This window comes from Tyto alba, unplaced genomic scaffold (genome assembly GCF_018691265.1).
Source record: "Tyto alba isolate M040663 unplaced genomic scaffold, T.alba_DEE_v4.0 Super-Scaffold_9, whole genome shotgun sequence".
NCBI classification, from domain to species: Eukaryota; Metazoa; Chordata; class Aves; order Strigiformes; family Tytonidae; genus Tyto; species Tyto alba.
The window spans coordinates 39,183,213-39,204,225 of record NW_024881330.1 but is presented as its reverse complement, the minus strand read 5'-3'; the positions used below and the strand labels follow the sequence as shown (position 1 = coordinate 39,204,225).

The following is a 21,013-nucleotide window of genomic DNA, read 5'->3' as shown; positions in this document are numbered from 1 at the left end:
CCATTTATTCGGGCAACAAGATATAAATTCTAAATAGAAATAATTTCATCAGGCTACATAGGTATCTATTTTATCTCTTATGAAGAACCAAGACAGAACATTATTCGGCGCCTTATGACCTTTCTGAATAGCACCTGAAGTCCTTTGTGAGCAGCACAAATACACGGCACGTTTTGTGCACGTCCGTGCTCACCGGTAGAGAACGAGCCTTAGGTTTGCTCTGCTTCTGGTAAAGCAAAAGCCTCCTAAATTGTTTAAGCGCCAGTGAGACATAACAGATTGGGTGGGATTCATGAAACCCCCTGGCTTGTCAAACCTCGTCTGCCACGTGGCTGCCCCACGCAGCTCTGCGGCCTGACCGCTACAGCCAGCCAAGCCGCAGGAGGAGGCATCGCTGGGCTCAGCACCAAAGCCCTGGTGTGACCGTCACCATCCACGCTGAGCCTCTGCAGGAACGATTGCCAAAAGGGTAGTTCATTATAAAACGGCCTGGACTCCTCTATCAAAATGCTCGAGTGAGAAATCTGGGAAAATAAAAGATGCCCATCAAGCCCGCCCTGTTCGAACAGGTATTTTTGTCTGGGTTGATATTCCCCAAGCTGATATGGTATGATTCACCTCCCCTTCAAACAAAATCTATCCACAAAGATACACTTTCATCTCTGCTATAATTTTCCTCCCCTTGCTGTACTAAGGTGCAGCTAAAAGCCACAGTGTATCCACAGAACGAGTTTCACTTCCCTTTGGGTTAAAGCAGTCAGAAATTAGTCCAGATTCATTCATTTTGCATGTCTCAGATCCCCTGGGTGTGGAAAATAAAGAGGAAACCGCTGACCGATTCTAAACGGCTTTCTTAGGGAAGCCTTCCAAATGCAAAGAAGGGAGGGCAGGAGCATTGATAGTTAAGAATAAAAGGGCCTGAAAGACATTTATGTTAAAGCACTGTCTGCCTAATCACAGCTCAGGCTAGGATGGCTTGAGTTGCTGCTTCCTTTCCAGCATCCCCCCCCAGCACGGAGCAGCGTGCTGAGCCCCAGCTAGCGTGTCCACTGGTGCTTCAGGGCCAGGGAGCTACTGGTCTAAGTGGGACTAATTTTGGGAAGACTATGGCAGTTGGTGCTGGCAGAAACAGGGACTTTGCTGGCTAGAAGTTATGGTACAGTAACTAAGCTCCCTAAGGAGCTGCAAAGTAGCATGTGCTACATGAACCAAAGTGGAAAAACTATAAGGATGCGTTCAAACTCATCCTCGGGAGGGATGAGAAACCTGAAGTAAAGCTTAAGAGCCTAGGGATGAAGGGTGAACCAGCTTCTGCTTCTAGTAAGAGGAAAATGTTGTTTTCAGTTTAGTGGCATAAAGAAAAAAACAAAACTGTTGTGGGTATAACTCTAGAGACAAAACATTTACTGGTACTCTCAGCTGAACGGGTGGACTGAGATGATTCTTGTAAATCTTAATGAGAAATAATCAGTACAAATTCCTCAAATTCAAGTAAAGCAGGTAATAACGTTCTTCATGTTTCTGTCTTTTACCTCTGGAAGTCCAAGACATCAAGGCCAGGCTGGACGGGGCTTGGAGCAACCTGGCCTAGTGGAAGGTGTCCCTGCCCATGGCAGGGGGGTTGGAGCTAGATGGTCTTTAAGGTCCCTTCCAACCCAAACCATTCCGTGATTTTATGGTTAGATCCACTTTGCGGGGCTGAAAATGGCTCCAAATTCTATCAGTGGTACAACAGTATAAATGCTAGTGATGAATTTGGAAGCCTAGAAGGATTGCAAGGACTAACTCCATCCAAGGTCAGAATAGGTGTGGGAAACGTCTCTGCAGTACCTTCATTCTGCCAGAGACTCTTCAGAAGAATCTCAAAAATTGTCTGTAAAATATTCATTGTACTTTCTGTTTCCCCTGTAACACCAAAATTAACATTCTTATTAATAAAATACATTGTTAGTAGTTAATATAATAAGTAATCACAACAATGTCTCATTGTCCTGTGAAAAATCAGGCCCTTAAGGAGTTAGCCTAGTGTGAGAGCTGCTGAGTAAATCCCAGAGAAGTACAGGTATGTGAAGTTTAAACTTCCCAGTTTGAAGCTGAATTCTGGGGCTGAAGAAGGTGATTACAATGTGTTTATATTGATGCCTCAAAAAAGTCACAGGAGGAAACTGACTTCCTAATGTGCTCCTAGCTAGAAAATTGCCATTTTAGGCTTTCAGTTGCTGCCGATCTACGCTTTGGGAAAATAGTAAGAAATTAACTCATGTATAAAATCAGCTCTTGGACTTGTATAACTGCAAAAACACAATGAAATACCTTCCATTCTAGATCAACGGTAACTTGGGAGCTACACAGTCCCAGTACACAACCCAATTGCATCGGAAGCAACAATTGCTAGAATTTACTCTTTTCAGCCTTTTGTTTTGTTTGCTTTTTGCTTTTCATTTACAGAAAGCTTGGTTACAAAGGATGTTTGTTCACAACATTTCTAAGAATCACAAAGAAGGGAACTTCATGGGTTTTTGCTAAGTTTGGAACAAATGGCTTGTTCGAGAGCTCTTTCAAATAGTGACAGCTATTTTTAGACGGTCTGGACTTTTTGGATGAAAGGGTCTTGGAAATTTTCTGGTTATATAAGAACTCACAGAGAAAGCTGGCTCTTAAAGCATTCCGCTTCCATTATGAAACAGATGTAAGCATTATGAGGAAGTGATGAAAGCTGGAATAGTATCCTGATCAACAGGTGGCCCAGGGCAGGATATTCTTCACTATTTGCCCTATAAATAAGCACTAGATTAGGAAAAAGGCCTGCCCTGAGGAAAGGCACAAGGCTAACAAGGGAAGGTAATCAATCACCTCAAAATACATGGAAGACAGATTGACAGATAAGTACTCAAACCAAAATAATTTCAACAGGCATTTAGAAACCTTAATGGGACTTGAATGCTAGCCAACTCCCATCGCTTTTCTGATGATACCACCACTGAATACACACGAGTGAACTCCAGATAAGGAAAAAAAACAAACAAACAAAAAAAACACCAAACCCAAAACCCAAACCAAACCAAGATAAAATAAAATAAAAATGAAGTTAATTACTCTGATAAAAGCAATTGTGAAATCTTGTGTACACCCTCCCACCTCCAACCCAAACATTCTTGAGTATGCATTGGCATGCAGTCTTCAGCAGCCTGATCACACACACAGCTATTTCTCTCCCCCCAGGACCCCTGCCTCGTAGGGGCAATGCAGGGATAACACACAATGGAGAAACTATTTATTACTGCTCTTTCTGATTGTTCAAACTTCTCATCTGTACTCGCCTGGCTGTTCCAAGAAAAGAACCTCCACTCCCCAATAGGTCGGTAATTTCTATGCAAATCTGCCCAGAAATGCAGTACAGCCTAGCTTACAGAATTGTTCTGCTGAGTGGCATTCACAGCAATAAATAAGGTGGCACAGATAAGGAGGGGAAAAAGGTTAAACATTAGCCTAAAAATAAGCTAGTCAGCATTGAAGTGGGAACAACAGGGTCACGGCCTGCTCAAACACTAATCTTTGCTTTGGATTCACTGCCTGACTAGGGAATTTTGCATAGCTGGTCAGCCCAGAAGTGGTGAGGGGTTTGGGTGAGTTGTTTCGCTTATTTTTTTTCCCCACAATGCAGCTTGTGGGTTAGGCTCTTCCTCTTTCACTCAGTAGTTAGAGCACTTACTCAGGATGTTTCTTCCTTGTAATTTCTTCCTTACCTAAAGGAATTCAAACCAGTTTTTCCTACCTCCCAGGCAAAGGTTTTCTAAACTCAGGTTCTCAGTTCTTCCTATCTGAGCTGTCCTGTTTTGCATGAGCTAGTTTCATATTTACAGAAAAAGGAACCAAGACAGATTCTGTAGCTATAGGGAATGATCAACTACCTGAAAATAGGGATGTCATTCCAGTCACCTCCAGCTAATGCTCAAATGTTTTAAGTATTCACTTCAAACGAGATTTAATCCCAGCTGAATTAATTCTATGCTCATGGACTCTCTGTTTCTCTCTCGCAATCCTGCTAATCTGGACAGTTATGCCAGTAAAATTCCAGATTTATTTTGTCTCCTCCTTTCTTCTTCCCCTGCATCCCAAATACCCTGGTACCTACGTAAATACCACAGTACAGTAAAAACCCTATTCGACATGTCACTGTAAACTTTTGAGATGCTACCACACCCAGTTACAAAGTTATAGGAAACACTGGTTCTTGTAGGCCATCTAGTGTTAAAAGCAGAATAGTACAAAGAGAAAACCATTTGAAACTTTACCTTCTTAAAGATGATTTTATATCATCTGCAAGACACACTGGGTTATCTGACTGATCAATGGATGTTCTCCCCACACAGCAGCAAACAAGATGACTAGGCTCATAAGCCATGCTCTGAATAACCTGAGATACTCTCAGCTGGCAAAAATATACTCATCTATGATCACTCAACTAAACCATTCTACTGAAATATCCACAGGCTCCTTTTCATCTGTCTCCGGCGTTAATCCTAAAAACTATGTTCGAAGTTCTGTTTGAACAATGAAAAAACATATTGTAAAGCACTTAGAGCAGAGAGGAGGTCTACTGAAACTTCTTTAAAACAAATTTTTAAACCCTCTATTGGGCGAGTGCTAGCCAACTCTGGGTTCCTATAGTTTGCTTCTGACTAGGGGAGAACTTGATGGAAGATGTCTGATGGTGTAGGGAACAGAAGGAAGTTCTCATTTCACTGGACACTGCAGACCACAGTTGCTTTGCTTACAGCTCTCAGAGCCCGGAGAGCACCTACCAGTTCTGCAACCCCTCCCCAAATTCACATGGCAAGTGAGCTCACCACCACCCTGCACCTGGGATGAGCCTGCTGTGAAAAGGCTGCAGGAGGAAGAGCTGTGGGCAGCCTTGTTGAGAGCTTCTGCCCCTTGGCAAGTGCATTTAAGCAGAGGCCCTGAGCACAGGCCCCTGCCTGAACTGTGCTGTAGGTAGGTCTGCGCCGGGCTACGACCCCACTTACCCTGACCCCAACCTGCTGACACGACCACACCCTGTGGGCACCGGGCACAGTGGCCTCCTGATTTGTGACTGTCACAGATGGAAATAAAAAGACAATGACTGTTAATGCTTTATCCACGGTATCCAAAAGAGGACAAAAAACCCAAACATCTGCTTGAATAAAATTTTATTTCATCTATCATAGAACGAGCATGGATACCACCAAATAAGGCTTTACAAGATAAAGGATATAGAGGAAAGACACATACAAATTCATAACAAGTACACTGCTCATCATATTATGCAAACTATTGCTTATAGTTACACATTTAGGAACTAATTACTACCATCACAGTTAGCAGACGCTTCACTTTCAAGATTGATCCCTGTTTTTAAGGCTAAATCCTGCCCTCCTTACTTTGGCATAGCTCTAAGAACTTGCCTAAGAGCTCAGCCTTAACAAGTAGAAGACTGAGCTTGGTTTGTAAGTATCCTAGCTGCTACATTTATACCAAACTGTAGAGAATAATCCTCGCTCTACAATTGGTTCTACTCAGGAGTCAAGCTAATATATTTAATAAAGTCACCTATAATATTATAAACAAGTTCCATTTACTGAATTTGGCTGATCTGACAAATGTAAAAATAATCTGCAATATCACTTTTAAACTTGTAATTACCTGGTAGTGTCTTTCTGGTAGTCACAGTTAATGTTTCCTTACAGTTTTTTTAACTAATGCATTTCACATTTTCTTACACAGTTGTTTCATGATAAAGAACAAGTTAGAGTCTTTTACTTTAAAAACCTGAGAAATGTACCAGCTTTACTCAAGATATAGTACTTGAGAGTATGAAGTACTACAAAGCAGAGCTGAGGTAAAAAACCTAAATTCTTCATAAACTCCAAATCCCTCGATGTGAACAGAGTTTGGAAGTTGTGCAATAGAGGAGAGTTATGTTTGATTGTCTCATCTTAGTTCCTTTTTGGACACCACACAGAACCACTGAACAAAGTTTTAACTAGGTGTGCAGCAAAGCAAAGAAAAAAAAAGAAGGAAAAAAGGTATCACAGTGTATCGAATGCAACTGCTATTATCACACGATGTCAACATTAATAGGTTTCTCATATACATTCATCTGCTGTTTGAATTTTAGCTGCATTAAACTATCAACAAAACAGAAAGAAACTGTCTTTACTAACAATAGCAAACTACCTCTTGACTCAAAGTGAGACTTCTATCCAGTAGCTATAGGAAAAGTCAGACCATGTAAATTAAAAATTAGGTTTACATTCTTTTAAGTACAAAGGGAATGGATGTCTGCCTCTTGTATCCGTCTGCTGATTCCAGTTACTCAGATAATTTCTTGGAGGATATGTAAATCTGAATTTGAAAAGAACAGAAACTGGATCAGCACTTAACTATGCCCTCCAAACTTACTTACTTTACCTGATATTTGCAATGCCTAGTTTACAGTGCATCCTCATGTTATGTAGACCTCACACGGTATAAGCTCTCCAAACAATGCTAAATGTACAACAAAACCAACAAAAACAGTTTCACATATGAGATACAACACGTGCCTTTTAGGCAAAAACGTCTCTTTGCTATCATGCCTCCTTACTATTTTGGTCAATTTTTCAAATGACAACATAATCCCTGTCAACAACTCGGTTACATACACGTATTTATGACAAACCCGAGAGTGTCATTTGTTAAATTAACTGAAAAGGATAAGATTTTACTAAGCAATGTATCTAAGCCTCTAGTTCTGTCATAGTCCACAGCATTTTACAAAGATGACTCCTATTTTAAAATATCCAAATACAGTGTTTTACCTTGTACTAAACATGATTGCTTCCAAGTTTGTAAGCATAATCAGGACCTCTTCCCTGGAAGATCCCCTTAATGTGTGATCCAATACAATTATGTTATCGAATGTAAATTTTTATATTAATGGTCCAACAGTGCAGAACAAACACAAGATAAATCATTGCAAAGAAAGAGAACTGTTCTGGCTTTCTGTCGTGTGCAGTGCACTATATCAGATTAATTATGCAATGCCAGCACATAATTCCATTTATAAATAGCAACACTGCACCTTTGACACGATTCTCAATCAAAGAAATAGATTTGCTGAAATGAAGAAAATGTTCCTGTATAAACTGGAGTATAATTATAAATCAATTCTTTGGTTTCCTCATCTTCACTGGGGAAATGGTGCAGGCTCTTCCGGGCTGTAAAACATTGTAAAAATACACATCACTTTACTGTGATCCTCCTTGACAGCATCTTTCTTGGCAAAGTAAGTTATTCTGGGTAGCATATGAGCAAATGGAATTACAGTAGCTTGTGCGTGTAGAACTGTGAAGATACCTCCTCAGAAAGCTGGTTACACTGTATCTTATTACTGGGGAGGGAGAAATTTAACTATTAAGTTAAAGCAACGACTGTACAAAAATACATATCCATGAGATACTGGCAGTATCTACCAGAGATACCTGTACTTGTAATACTGAAAGAAATGAATCAGAGTATCAATGTACTGAAAGTTGGTAGTGTTATCATGAACTGTGCTGGTGAGGACAATAAAAAAAACGAATCCTTTTCTCTTTTATCATGCTGGCAATTCTATACAAGTTTAAAATTAACGACTGATGGATATGAAAATGATATTTCAGTAGAATGGTTTAGTTATTAAGAGATCATAGAGAAGTATATTTTTTGCTAGCTGAGACCAGTTTACGTTTTTCACCCCATTATTTGTTTTCAAAGTTAAGGAAGACATTCTGCCTTACATTAGCTAAAAACATCGATTACTCATTGCAACATCATGATATAAAGTACTCAGTAAGAACAGCTATACACAGGTTGGGGAACGTGATGAAGAATAACTCCTGACTTGGTATATGAAATGGGGGACAGACACATACAGCTGACACGTTTGCTCTACTAGAATTAAAGGTCAACAGATCCAAAAGCTAGTGACACATCTGTGCGGTACTATGCACAAGCTCATTATATGAAAAAATATACATATATGAAAAAACTCATATGCACTGTGTCTCAAGAGGACTTACAAGCAGAGCTGGCACTTATTTTGCCACATTTACTTGCATAATGGCCTGAGCAAGCTTCCTTCTGCCTGTAACACAGTGTGCAGACAGATACTAGAGAATGCAGCAAACACAACTAGAAAACATGCTGCATTCCAGTATTAGACTACAAAAGAAAACACAGACTCACGCTACACTTTCTTCTACCTTCCCCTTTATTTTCGTCCTAGTCTCCCATTAGTACCCTATCAAAAATCTTAAAATGCAGGAGGCTTATGGATACTGACAAGAAATTTTACACGATTTTGCTACCTTTTTGCAAAGGGGAAAAGGACTACCTTATGCAAAAAAGAGCCTTGAATTCCTATGAAGCACAACTTTTATTTCTACATTCTCACTGACCAGTGCAGCACAAGTTGCATTTCTTTAAATCACTGTCTGCTTTCTGCAATTAGGTGACTCTTTTGATTAGAGATCAAATCTAGAGACCAAACTCAATTAGGTTATTGATTATGTTCTTCATAGTCCCAACTGATCAGGTAAGACAATTTCACAGTCAATTTAAAATACGAAAATGGTATTTCAACAGAATGGTTTACTAAGTATAAATAAAGGAATAAAGTAAGTTTGATCCCTTCAAATACTCCTGTATTTACATCCTGCTTATTTATAGCAAATAGACCAGAGGTGTCACAAATTACCAAAATTTTACACATTAGTTACTTCCAGCTTCTTAGGGTATAAACAAACAAATGAGAAGCTATGTAAAATTCAAAATTTCTTGTGCTCTCTATAGTATACAACTGTTGGGCACCATCTTGCACCCCTGTGATATATCTATATGCTGCACAAGCAGCATTTACAATCTTGGTGCATATATTTTGCAAGCAAAACTGAGAATACATTGAATGAGTAACTCAGTTTGGAACTCAAGAAACCTCTGGAATTATGGAGTAATTTTTTTTTTTGTTTGTTTCCTTGTCTTTGTGCAAAGGAGGCTAAAATGTTACAGTGATCATTCAAAGTGGTAGAAAGTCACAGCAAAAAAACAGTGCTTTTGAGCCAGTCTACCAAAAAAAGTTTGTGGAATGCCCGGCGTTTTGATGTCGCTTTTAGTAAGCCATTCTATTTCTAGTATCCCTTGGATTTTTATAAGCCTATAAAGCTTGCAGAGTAATCTTCTCAGAAAGCAGTAAGAGCTACTGAACTTTGACAGCTGAAAAAGAGGTCTGTCGTCTTCAAAGATCTTCACTAATGCTTCACTCTAAAAAATGACATTTGTAGATAATAAACTTTTTACCTTCATTAACGAAGAAGTCAGCTATATGATATGCTGCTCTTACAGCTGCTGGGGAATGTGGAATGCCTGGTGAATTCTTCCACTCAAAAGGATTTTTCTCTGGATGCCACTGGACACCATAAATTGGGTATTTGTATGCTGCAACAAACACAAAGCTTGTAAGCAGGGTCTTAAGAATTATGTGCTTAGTCTTACTGCAAAAGAAACCCAAAGGATAAGCTACAAAAATACCTCACTTATCAACAGTTTCACGAAAGCTTAAACAGCAAGTTGAAACTCTGTTAAAGTCATAGTAGGACTGAAGGAAAAAAATGGATATTGTAAAAGAAGGGTCTCATGCCATGCAAGAAGATTTTTTGTACATCACTTTTTTGATTATTTATTTCAGAATGAATATATATATACGCTAAAAAAAAAAAATAGTATTATGAGTGTACCAGTCTCAAAACTTACTATCTACTGCCAGTATCACTCAACATAAAATATTGACAGCCACACAGGACAACCCTGTCAGTTCCACGGGAGAGATCCAAGTCTTAGAATCTTCTGAAGGCCCAGTCAATCCAGGGGCAGCTCCCATCTGCTCCGTGCCAGGCCTGATACAGGCAGGGGGAAGCCAGTCCTTACCTGACTCACAGAGAAGAGCGGCACAGCAGCTGATGACTGCTCTGTGATAACCTGCCTGCAGGCATGGGAGATGTCTGTCATGAGCCTAATGAGGTTTTCTGTGCAAACTCCTACTCTTCTCTTCTGGAGGCCAGACAGTATGCCACACAGAAGAATCCCAAGGGCAGACAGCTAGGCCTTACTGCAGAGCTGCTAGTAGTGCACCCATCAAGAGAAAACACTCCCTAAGGACCTAACTTGTTTCTTGAGCTGGGCAGGCCTGGGGCAAAACGTACACAATGCAAGGTAAGTAATGCAAAAGGCTTTTGGAGGGCAGCAATTACCAGTATTGCTGCTCAAGTAACAAGGGATGTTGGTGTTACCTCAGCACCCTGAATTGTTCTCCTAGCCCAGCAGACAGGCACCCAGCACCACAGGAACAGGAGCATAAGCAGGCAGAGAGAAAGCGAGGCGCAACAGAGGCGCGCCCCACCGCAGAGCCATTAACCCCCTACAGGAGGAGTGCTCTACACTTCACAGGGCTTGAATATTCCACTGCTAAAGTGTAACATCATATCTGGAAGGGGAACAGCAGGCAAGAGCAGTAGTCAGCCTGACAACTGTGTACTCCAAAAACAGAATATCCCGGCAAACAGAGTATGTTCCTCACAGCCAGAGCAGGGACAGGGCTGATGCTCGCCCCGCTACTCTGGCAGCCAGCTCACAGCGCAGATTACACCAACGCCACACCAGCTCTGAAGAACTAGTTTGTTACCGTCACAGTTTACAAAGGAAATTCATTTCCCTACCTTCCATGGTAGATACAAACTCCAGTTCATCGTCGGTGTTAGTGGTCAGAACATTGTAGAAATTACGAAGCTTTTCATTCTTTGTGAAATTCTGTGATAAGGAAGGGGTAAAAAAAAAAATATGTGTTGTTTGTTCATTTATTTCTAGTTAACAGAGCAAATGCATTTGTGTTCAGGAAATAAAATGATCAACTACCTCCATGGAGAGGCTCCAAATATGAAAGTTTGATGTCAGTGGCTCAGTAGCAAACGCATGTAATACATCATCAGGTAAATTCTTGAATAATCTACTGTCTTTTGCAGCTATTGCAAAGAAGAACGAAAAAAGGATATTGTCAATTACCCAAACTGCTAACAGGTGGATTAATACTGAACAGGAGGCAAATTTAATAAAATACTGCATTCAAGTAAACTTTTTTCCATGGTATAACTTTATGATTTTAGAATACACTGCGAGGAAAAACAGTGAAATAACTACAAGAGATTTCCAGTACGCTGTTACCACTCTCATCAAGTCTTGATCCAGAGAGGGCCCAACTTTGCAACCTAAGTTGTCGATAAAATAAGCATCATTCATTGCCACTCATTTCAGTGACCTTTCCATTCACAATGTGCACAAATGAAGAAATTTGTGAATGCTACCCGATTCGCAGATGGGTTACTCACAAATTAAAGGATAAAGTATCAACAGAGGACACATTTTGCCAGTGCTGCTGAGTGGCACAGCTCTCTCTCAAGGGATCTCTCTGATTTCAGTACTGTACAAGCGGGACAGCAATACTAATATTCATCATTAGGAAAGATGCGATTTCAAAAAAATTAAAATCACCTGTTCTCCAAGTTTGATAGGTTTTGGACCCATGATTTTTGGTCAACTCTAACAAAAAGGGGCCTAAACCCACATTATGTTTGTAGTTCCAAATTACCGAATGAGTCAAAGAGTCAAACACAACACAACTGTATTTTTTGCTGACTGCTGTTGGTTTCAAACAGCTTGTGCTCACACCTCCGCTTCAGAAGGGATAGAGTTGCTCTGTCTTTATAAAAACAGTCATGGCAACTTGATAAGAAAGAATTTAACAAGATAATCGTCAGAAACCTCCCAAGCATTCACCCCTGCACGTTTACCATGAACAAAACACAACACCTCTCAGCAACTCGGGCATGGGACGGGATGGATTTTTCACCTGAGGTAAAGTTCAGAGGGAGTGCAAAACCATCCGTCTTGGTATTAACAAGTAAAACTTCGCCACTTGTGAGATATGTAAGCTCTTCGTGTCCAAGACATGTTCCCCATACTGGAAAATAATCTCCTTTATCGTTAGCCTTCAAAATAAAAAGCAACAACATAAGGAAAAAGTACTGAAAATTTACAGAAAAAAGATTTAAGAGAACTTCCTAATCCTTTTGCTTTCTCTTGTGTGGGTGAGAACTAAAACTGCTACAGCAGTACAAATTGCTACCGGAGGAATTGTAATAGTTCACTTACAATTGAAAGAAACACAAACTTCCTTAGTTTTTCTCCTAAAATATGAAGGCTAGGGGATATACACACGTCCACTGAAGCAGCTAACTGAGCCCAATTTTATTATTAATTTGCACTGTTCTGTTCTACAAATAAGCAACGTTGAGGGCAGCCTAAACAGAAACCACAAAATAGCAACATTTCTATAAAAAAGGCAATCATAAGAAGGGACACAAACGAGTCTGTCACCATTTTGAGGAAAAGCCTACTTACTACAATTGGTAATGTTATATGAAGTGTGTTATGATCACATAGCAAGGGCCCTTTGCAATGTCCATATGCCTGTGCCACCCATCTGTATTAAGAAACCATAAATCCTATTACTAGCATGGCTACAGTCTTAAGTTGCATACATACATGCTTGCTTAACTAGCAGGTTTGGACCTGTTTTCCAGAAAGACAGATTGTGAGTTTAAGCAACACAAAAAAAGTGACAATAATTTTCAAAATAATAAAAATTGGCAGGTAAGTGCAAAAACAAAAGAAAGCAAAAAGAAGAAATGGAAAGCAAAAAGAGAACACAACTATCTTCCTGTCATTTAATGAAGCACAGTGCATACATGCAGTAGAAATTTGCATTTTTGTATAGTTTACTCCTGACAGTAAGTGCATGTTAGAGACTGGGATGTTTCAGAACTCCCATTTTTGGGAAATCTGAGTAGTCTTTCTTAAATTGTTTCTAAACATTTTTAATTTATGCATACCACACCACACCCCCTGCCCTGAAAAGCTGCTGCTCAAAAGCCCTTCTTGAGAAAGCTGAAATTACAGGCGTAGAATAAAAATGTGACTCTACTGCATTACTAATAGTATGGTAATAAAAGGCCATACAACTACTTCTTCTATGAGCAAGATACGGAAGATTTACAGAAAGAAGACTAAGAGTACTGCAGAGTCTTCATGACTACCCATCATGCATGGCTAGAGACAAGATTTGCAACTTCACTGTCTTCTTACATGTAAATGAGGAATAAAACCACTAAAAGCAAAAAATAGCTACAGTTTAAGAACAGTTACAGCTGAAACAAATATTTTGTGCCCCCCCCCCCCCCCCCCTTTTTTTTAACAAACATTGTCCTGGAGGCTAAGTATATATTAAAGAACACCCAAGACATGACATTTTAAAAACTAATTTAAAAGCTGGAAAACAGTATTTTACTTAGGTTTTTGCCTAGCTAGTAAAATTCTACTGACTTGGATGGGGATCAGAATTTTACACCCTCTATTCATATTAAAGCAGAGCCAGACCAAGTCATTTGTCATTGGGGACATTTGAAAATGGAGAAAAGGAGTCTTCATACATTTAAAAAAAAAAAAAAAAAAAAACATAAAATTCAGTTGATTCTGTACCTCTTAATATCCTCTTGACTATTGCAGCTTACCTTACGTTAGTAAAACTACCAATATTTTATAGCACTAATTAAGTCTTGAAAGATGAAAATCAAAACACACAATTGTCACAAATAGCACCGTAAAAAATCGCAACTTATTAGTAAGGGTTACCTATGATGAACTGAAAATTATTTTCTGTCTTTCACTCACCTGAAGTACACATACCATCTAATCAAACTGCCTCTCTGATCATGAAATCATGACGTCTGCAATTCAGTTAATCAGTGTGAACTGTCAACAGAATTTCTTGCAAACCACAAGAAACCCTTGCTCCAATACTGAATTCCAAGCCCACAGGCTGCACTTCACACAGTGAGCAGCTTCAAAGGGACAAATGAGATTAATTGTCTCCCATAAAAGTGAGATCGTATTTGCAAGATTCAGGTTTAAGGCAACAGACTAACAAACAATCCCCACAAATAAAGACAGACAAAATAACACCAACATTGGTACCATGGGGACTGAACAGTAGGAAATTGAATTATTGAATTCCAGCAGCTGACTGGTCCTGTGAATGCTGCTGCTTGCGCTTCCCTTGCCTGCGGTTGGAAAGCCGGCAGCAAGGGTGGAAAAGGAATTCCTCACAGCCAATGAACACTTCTACCATGGTAACAGTTTAAGCACTACTCATAACTGCCTCTAGAATCGGGCAAAGTTTTCCAAAGTATGACTTCTGTGTCAATTTTAATCAACATTAGCTGAAAGTGAAATAAAGCCAGTGAAGGGCAAACAAAGATGAAAATTTACATTTTTATTCAATTTGAATACAGATGATCCTTAACAAATCATAGGGATTGTATATAAAGCCCAGTGAATCTCCATGCCTTTCCACAATGCAAATTTTATTTCAAAATGTGTTGATTACTGTCTGAAAAAACCCACCTCTTGTGCTGTAAGAGAACGAAATCTTCAATAAGGATTCAGAGCCTTCCTGATGTTATTGGAAACAGCTTTCTCATAAATTAAATCTTTTATTAATAAAGCTAACGATCTTATAAATATTAAAAGATTATTAATATAATCTTTCAAGTGTTCTTCCTGCTTTTCTTGTGCTATAAATTAAGGTAGCGTTTACTTTAAAAATCTGCTACATTTACAGTTACCGATGCAAAGAAACCGATAAAACGGTATAAACTGCTAAGGCAGCCCCCCTCATCTGCACCTCCAAAGATATAATTAAATCTACTTATAGATAAGCAAGAATAAAGGTGTTTCACTAGCTGTAACATGTATGTTGTATTACTGTAAATTGGCTTATTTGAGAGTCTCTCTAGAATTCCTTTCGAGGCTAAACTTCAGTCGTAACACTTCTACAGATTATTACATTTATGCTTATCTTGGTTCAACATTTAATTTCAATGGATACTTTGCGCTTTTGAATGGCATTATTATTACTTTATTGCAAGTTCCACACAGCCATAAAGCCCCAGGTATAATAAATAAATGATGCTGTTATCACCTGAAAAACTTGGGAGTTTAAGACCATGACACAACATATAAAAGGAAAGGGTGTCGGAGGTCTCAATCTTAAGCTGTTAAATGATTTTTTTTTATGCAGAAGCCAGCAATGAGCTACTTCTTATCATGTTTACAGTTAACACACTGGATGCCAATGCTTAACTCTGAAAATATGAGCCTCCCTGTCATTTTGACCTCTGAACAGTGACAGTAACAAGAACAGACCGTTCCTTAGTGATTACCTCTAATGCCTTGTGGTAAAATATCTTAGCAACCCTGGAATATTCTGAAGTCTTAAGATCCACACCACCTCCTGGAAAAAGGACCCTGAAAGGCAACATCCAAGAATTTGATTAGCAATGGTGATCAAATTAAAACCTGGAAAATGTACACAGAAAAAAGTCTGACAGTGGTTTTAAAGGTAGAATTCAGGTCGAGGTTGAAACACCTGAATTTCAGAAATCTTCAGACAGGCATCTAAGCTTCATTACAGGCAGCAGGGATCTAGTCAGAACAGTCAATGGAGACTCAAATACGTGTTCTAGAGCTGACACCTAACTGACTGGTAGGTTGGAAAGCCCTGAAGGCTCCACTGGCTGTACTGATTAGCCCTCCATTAATTACTGGAGTTTAGACAGCTAGCACACACACAGACAGCTAAGATCAGGTGTCTAAGTCTTTAACTGAATCATATCCTAAATCTTAGTGTTCTTGTACTGAAGAATGGTTACTATCACAAAGTAGTGAGGGAGTCTAGTGGAACATAAGGAAGAGGAGACAAAGAGAGTAAACAGAAAATAGACAAAACATACAGATTTCAGCTGGTATACAACAGGGTTGTGTGTCATGACTCTGTCAAATCCTGTCCTGACTCTTAGTTGGTGCTCCCTACTACTTTAAAATCCTGGCCCCAACCTTAACTCATCCTGTTCAACTTCAGTAAAGAATAATTATGGCCCTGGCAGAGTGACCTTACTGCAGACAATGCAGATCAAAAAGTTCCTATTAAAAGGGAAAAAAAAAAAGAAAAGTACACTTGGGCATAATCTTTGGTCACACAGGATCTAATATAGCCAAAGAAGACAAAGCAATCTCAAAGACAATTTCAAAGAAATAGAGCACAAACTTCTTCCACTACACACACACATAGTCAAAAAAAAAAAAATAATCAGCAATGGCAATTCTCTGTATAGCTGCTCCCCAAGCCCAAACACCACAAAAGACCCAGTACAGCCTAGCAGAGATTTCCCACGTACACGTGATGACATGGAAAGTAACCAAGTACCATCAGAGACAGTAACACAAAATAAAGGAATTCTTTTCTGGCTGTAACTGGAAAGGTACCTACAGAACTGAATGTGTAAGTGCTCCCTAACCCACCGCAGCAGAACCTCAACTAGATTCACCCAAGTCACATCCATCAGTTGCTGATTTTTTTACCAAAATGTCTGAAGGATTTCCTCTACACTTCTGTGCTCTGGAAATGGCAACCTGTATTAGTGAGATACCAAGGAGCATCTAGAAACAACTAAAATTTCAAATGATGCCAAGCACTGGAGAACGAGCATGCGTCTAAACCCTTGTGACACCAGGTTTACGTTAAGGTGAATTATGTACAAGATCATGCAAATGCCACCAAGTATGTGAACACTGCTCTACTTTTCTACCAAAAAAATATAAATAGGATTACTCTCCAGTGCAAACATAGAAAATGAATACACGTATTTTCAAAACAGGCCAGATTGTAGATTTCTACAGAGATCCAGTTAGACAAATAAGGTGATCCTTACCTGGAAGCAGTAAAAAAGTCACTTCACCTACTCCTTTTGTTCAACTCAAAAACTGGCCAATATTAATTAGGAAAAACAACAGTCATTTCTGCTAATGGGTTATTTCCTTTTTGCATTAAGTAGCAATGATAATGGCTTGGCGTTGTCATAAGCAGATTGAAATGCAGATACCTGCATTCCAGTCTCTAACTGATTAGAGCTGATGATGTTCACTATGAATTTCAAAGGTTAGCTCAGGAGTACACTGCTATATACATAAAATTCTGTCTCTACTATAGTAAACTTCATGATTTTAAGAAGGTGGCATTTAATAATAAATGATTTCCAACTGCAAAGAAGCTGGAGGTAAGCTCTTACAACATGAAAGAGCAAGGTATCTCTTTCTTACTCCAAGTTTCAACAGAATGGGAAGTCCTTTCCTCCAGAGATCTTATTTGTTATTTACACACAGCTATACTGTGAAGCCATTAGCTAACAGTAGAGGACAACAAGAGCAAATATAAATCATACTTGCCCACCTACATAGCACAAATCCAACAGTCTCTGCAAAGACAGAAGGATAAGGGAACTGGATTTACTTGTCCAACACCCTCTTCTGCATTGAGGTAGTTGTTGAGGTAGAAAGAATGGGAGACCTCACTGGTGAAAGGGTAAAAGTCCTTCTGGCAACCAAAGAGAGGTTGGCAGCCATCAGAAAGGGATGAAATGATTCCTTTTGTCTCCAACATGAGGAGCCACAGAGGAGAAAGTGTCACTGTCTTATTCTTGCTTATACCACAAGACTGCGAAGACCCATGTCTTAGTGTACAGGGCATGCTGTGGAGCATAAGAGGATAAGGCTCTCCCCAGACAGCCAGAGGTCTAAACCTGCAAGTTCTACACATGTTGACTAGCATTCTAGTATGGGCATAAGCTTACCAAAATATGAAAGGTTTAAGATGCTCATCTCATGACTGCAAGTAGCCCCATCACATACTATGGCCTCACATACAACCAAGCCTGTGAAGTGTAGCATCAGCTGCTTTAACTCTTCTGAACTGCACTTTTAGCACAAGGCAAACGTAAAAGGTTTTGACTTTGCTTAAGTTCACAATCAAGAGGTGTTAAATTAGATCACATTACCCCACATTTAAACTGTAGGAAGCACACATGGGTGGACAGTTGCCATAGGTCAGTTGAAAAGTTAGAATGTTTGTCTTACAAAGACCTAAGCCACTGAATCACAAGCAAGACGGGCCATTCAAGTAACAAGAGAGAAAGCACCCAAAGAGAAAAGGGTAGAAGAGGCTGGAAATCAGAAACTTTTACGATAGAGGATATGAAGAGGACTGGAAAAGGGAAGAAAGGGTAGGAACAGGGATGAAACACCCAGCAAGTGCTATTAAATATCAAAATGAAGGTGATCGCTCAAATGAAGAAGAGGAAAAAATTAACAAAGAGGAAGTGGGCTATTTCATTTGTAACACTGTTAGCCGCTACAATGACACTTCTGTCTGCCTTTAGACAAGCACAGAATAATGCCATGATGAGCCTCGGCACTGCTGCAGATTATCTGACATGTGCCTCAAGGAAGGAAAGGCAGCAAACCGACAAGGGATGAAATAGTGTGCGCCCTGCCTTAGCACGTATTTACACGCCTGCAATGCTCAGCACAAACTCTCAAGAAAGTAGACCAGTGGTGTTCCTGGGAATACAGCGGAGCTCAAAACCAGAACTATCATGTCTTTCAAGAGGAAAAACAGTGCTCAAAACTTACCCATTAATAGAGTGGAATATTTTATCATATTCTTCATCTGAAAGATTTAATCTGAAACACCAAGAAAATAGTTACAGAACATATATGAGATATACAAACCTCGCCACAAAACTATCGTTACTGAACAGAAATATGAGACTCGGAAAATATGTAGAAAGCATGCTTTAAACAGAATAAAATAGACCCAAATCAAATGAACTATTTTACTGGAAACAGCTCAATCCACAAAATTGAAAATAGGACCCTGTCAGGTACAGTTGAGGATCAGGTACTCTGAGACCCCCTTTGCAGACACTGGTTAAATTTAACATTTAAAGGAATGGCATGGTTATTATTTCCTGCAGACCGGCAACTCCGGTTTCCAGTTGACTCCAAGAAGGGCAGAGCTGCAAACAGTGGGTCACACCCATTCTTCAGCAAAGATATAGCTGAGATGGAAAGATGAGAAAGACCTCAGCATCAGCAAAACATCAGCAAGCCAGTATGACAGCTACACTCATGCAGAACTGATACACTGGGTGTATTCAAAGTGTCCAGCTTTGCTGCATCTAACTTAGCTGCCGGAATTAGAAGCCTCCATTCATCGATGGAGTTTTTCTGGTCAGCAACCATTCCAAAAGCCTCACCGGCTACATGAGGAACACTGCCTTCTAATTCAGGCACTTAACTAGTGCTCATATTGGGCTCTGTGGACTAGCTACATCCTATTGTGATTTTCTGCAGCTGCATTAGTATCGTTTTTAACTTCGGACAATTACCATTTCAACATCTGCTTTCAGTGCATTTACTATTTCATAGCTAACTGTTGGCTATGAAGCACTGTCAGTTCTGTTACCTGGCTACTTTTTACCCAACAACCAAAATAACAACAGGATGTGGAGTTAGTGACCCACAGTTTGAACAGAACTGGAGTTTTGGTTTCTTCAAGGAGTACCGATAGCCTTTCTCCATTACTTGAATTCTAAGACTACAGAATGTGACAAAAGATTGCATGTATATATGTATCTAAATATCTATGTGTGTTTGTGAGGTACTACACATTAGATTGAATATAACTAACTTCAAAAACCACAGATGCAAACTATGGAGGGCAATTTTACAGGAAAAAAAAATAGAGTATTTTTCAAAGAAAGGCTATTATCATAAGAAGAAATAATAAAAGTTACATGTTCCAGTCTGGTCTGCTTTTATTTCCATTTCTAAAACATCCTGCAAATTGTGGCATCTTCACATAGTCTTTCATGAGTTCTAAACACTCAGAAAAGCAGCACAGCTGCTTCCTGTGCCTCTAAGAAGATACCCTTCCATTAAGCAATTATTACCCACTTGCAAGGATACAAAAATCTACCTTATTGGCACAACTCGGGCACCAGCAGATTCCAAAAACTTCACATATGAAGCTGCAATATAAGAACTTCCAAATCTGTGGAACTTCTCAAAGTGACATTCCTGTGACAATATCCCTGGAAGGTCCAAGAAGGAGAATTAGCACTATACACATAGCAAATGCTACACGCTGAAAGAAAAAATAAATTCCAATTTCCTGTATGCCAAGTTACAATGTCGAATTTACTGCCTGAAAGGATTACAAACACGGAGACGATGGTGCATTAATTACAATGCCTAATCACAGGATACCATACAAATACACATTATCTGACTAAGACACCGCTTCCCTGCTTCATCTGTTTAGTGCTACAAGGTTTGTTAGATCAATTACTGTTATTTTAAGGTTTTTAAGCAAGGCACGCATAGCGTAAGATGACGTGTAAGAGCTTTAACCAAACCTACGCTCCGGGAGAGATTTCACTCCACACAGAAACCGGCAGCGTTTCAGGTCGGCTGTGGGAGCCGCTCCCCGGCCCAGGGCAGCGAAGGGAGGGTGCGAGGCAGCCGGCGGCCCTGGCCCGGCCCCTCACCCCCGGCGAGCGGCTGAGGGGCCGCCCCCCCCGCCGCCCCTTACCAACGATGGGCCTCTCGTTGCCCTCCGCCGGGCGGCCGCGCAGCACGAGGGAGGCCGCGGCGGCGCGGCGGAGGAGGAGGAGGAGGAGGAGGAGGAGGAGGAGGGTGGCTGCCTGGACGGGAGGAAGCCCGGCGAGTCGCGCCATGGCCGCGGCGCCCGGCAGAAGCTGCCGCACCGCGCCCGGCCCTGCCCCGCCCCGCCCCTCCCCACGCCGCGCAGCTCCCGCCGCCGCGGGGCACGCCGGGAAATGTAGTTCGGCGGGCAGCCCCCCACCCCCGCCTGAGGCCTGCGGGAGGAGATGGCCGCGGCCCGGCTGAGGGCCCGCTTCGGTGCTCCACGACAAAAACAACGCTC

General features: G+C 40.4%; 1 protein-coding gene across 2 annotated transcripts; it reads right to left on the bottom strand.

Annotated features, from left to right (window-relative positions):
• Positions 1-5,175: 5,175 nt before the first annotated feature.
• Positions 5,176-20,865, bottom strand: GGH (gamma-glutamyl hydrolase). Of its 2 annotated transcripts, XM_042786162.1 has the most exons (10): positions 20,660-20,865; positions 20,045-20,159; positions 18,697-18,747; positions 15,393-15,477; positions 11,963-12,101; positions 10,972-11,078; positions 10,776-10,866; positions 9,361-9,498; positions 7,106-7,241; positions 5,176-6,387 (listed from the first exon to the last, which is right to left on the bottom strand). In XM_042786162.1, exons 1-9 carry the CDS (start codon positions 20,802-20,804, stop codon positions 7,120-7,122), a joined length of 993 nt encoding a protein of 330 aa, XP_042642096.1. In that variant the 5' UTR covers positions 20,805-20,865; the 3' UTR covers positions 5,176-6,387; positions 7,106-7,119. The 2 variants fall into 2 exon arrangements, with proteins under 2 accessions (XP_042642096.1, XP_042642095.1); XM_042786161.1 differs by having other exon boundaries at positions 5,176-7,241.
• Positions 20,866-21,013: the final 148 nt, after the last annotated feature.

Excerpts from the sequence above, each read along its gene's own strand:
- GGH (XM_042786161.1), bottom strand. The coding sequence starts at position 20,804 with ATGGCGCGACTCGCCGGGCTTCCTCCCGTCCAGGCAGCCACCCTCCTC. Across the intron at positions 15,478-18,696 it reads ATATTCCACTCTATTAATGG|GGTCCTTTTTCCAGGAGGTG; the intron begins GTAAGTTTTGAG and ends GTTGCCTTTCAG. Across the intron at positions 10,867-10,971 it reads TTTGGAGCCTCTCCATGGAG|AATTTCACAAAGAATGAAAA; the intron begins GTAGTTGATCAT and ends TCCTTATCACAG.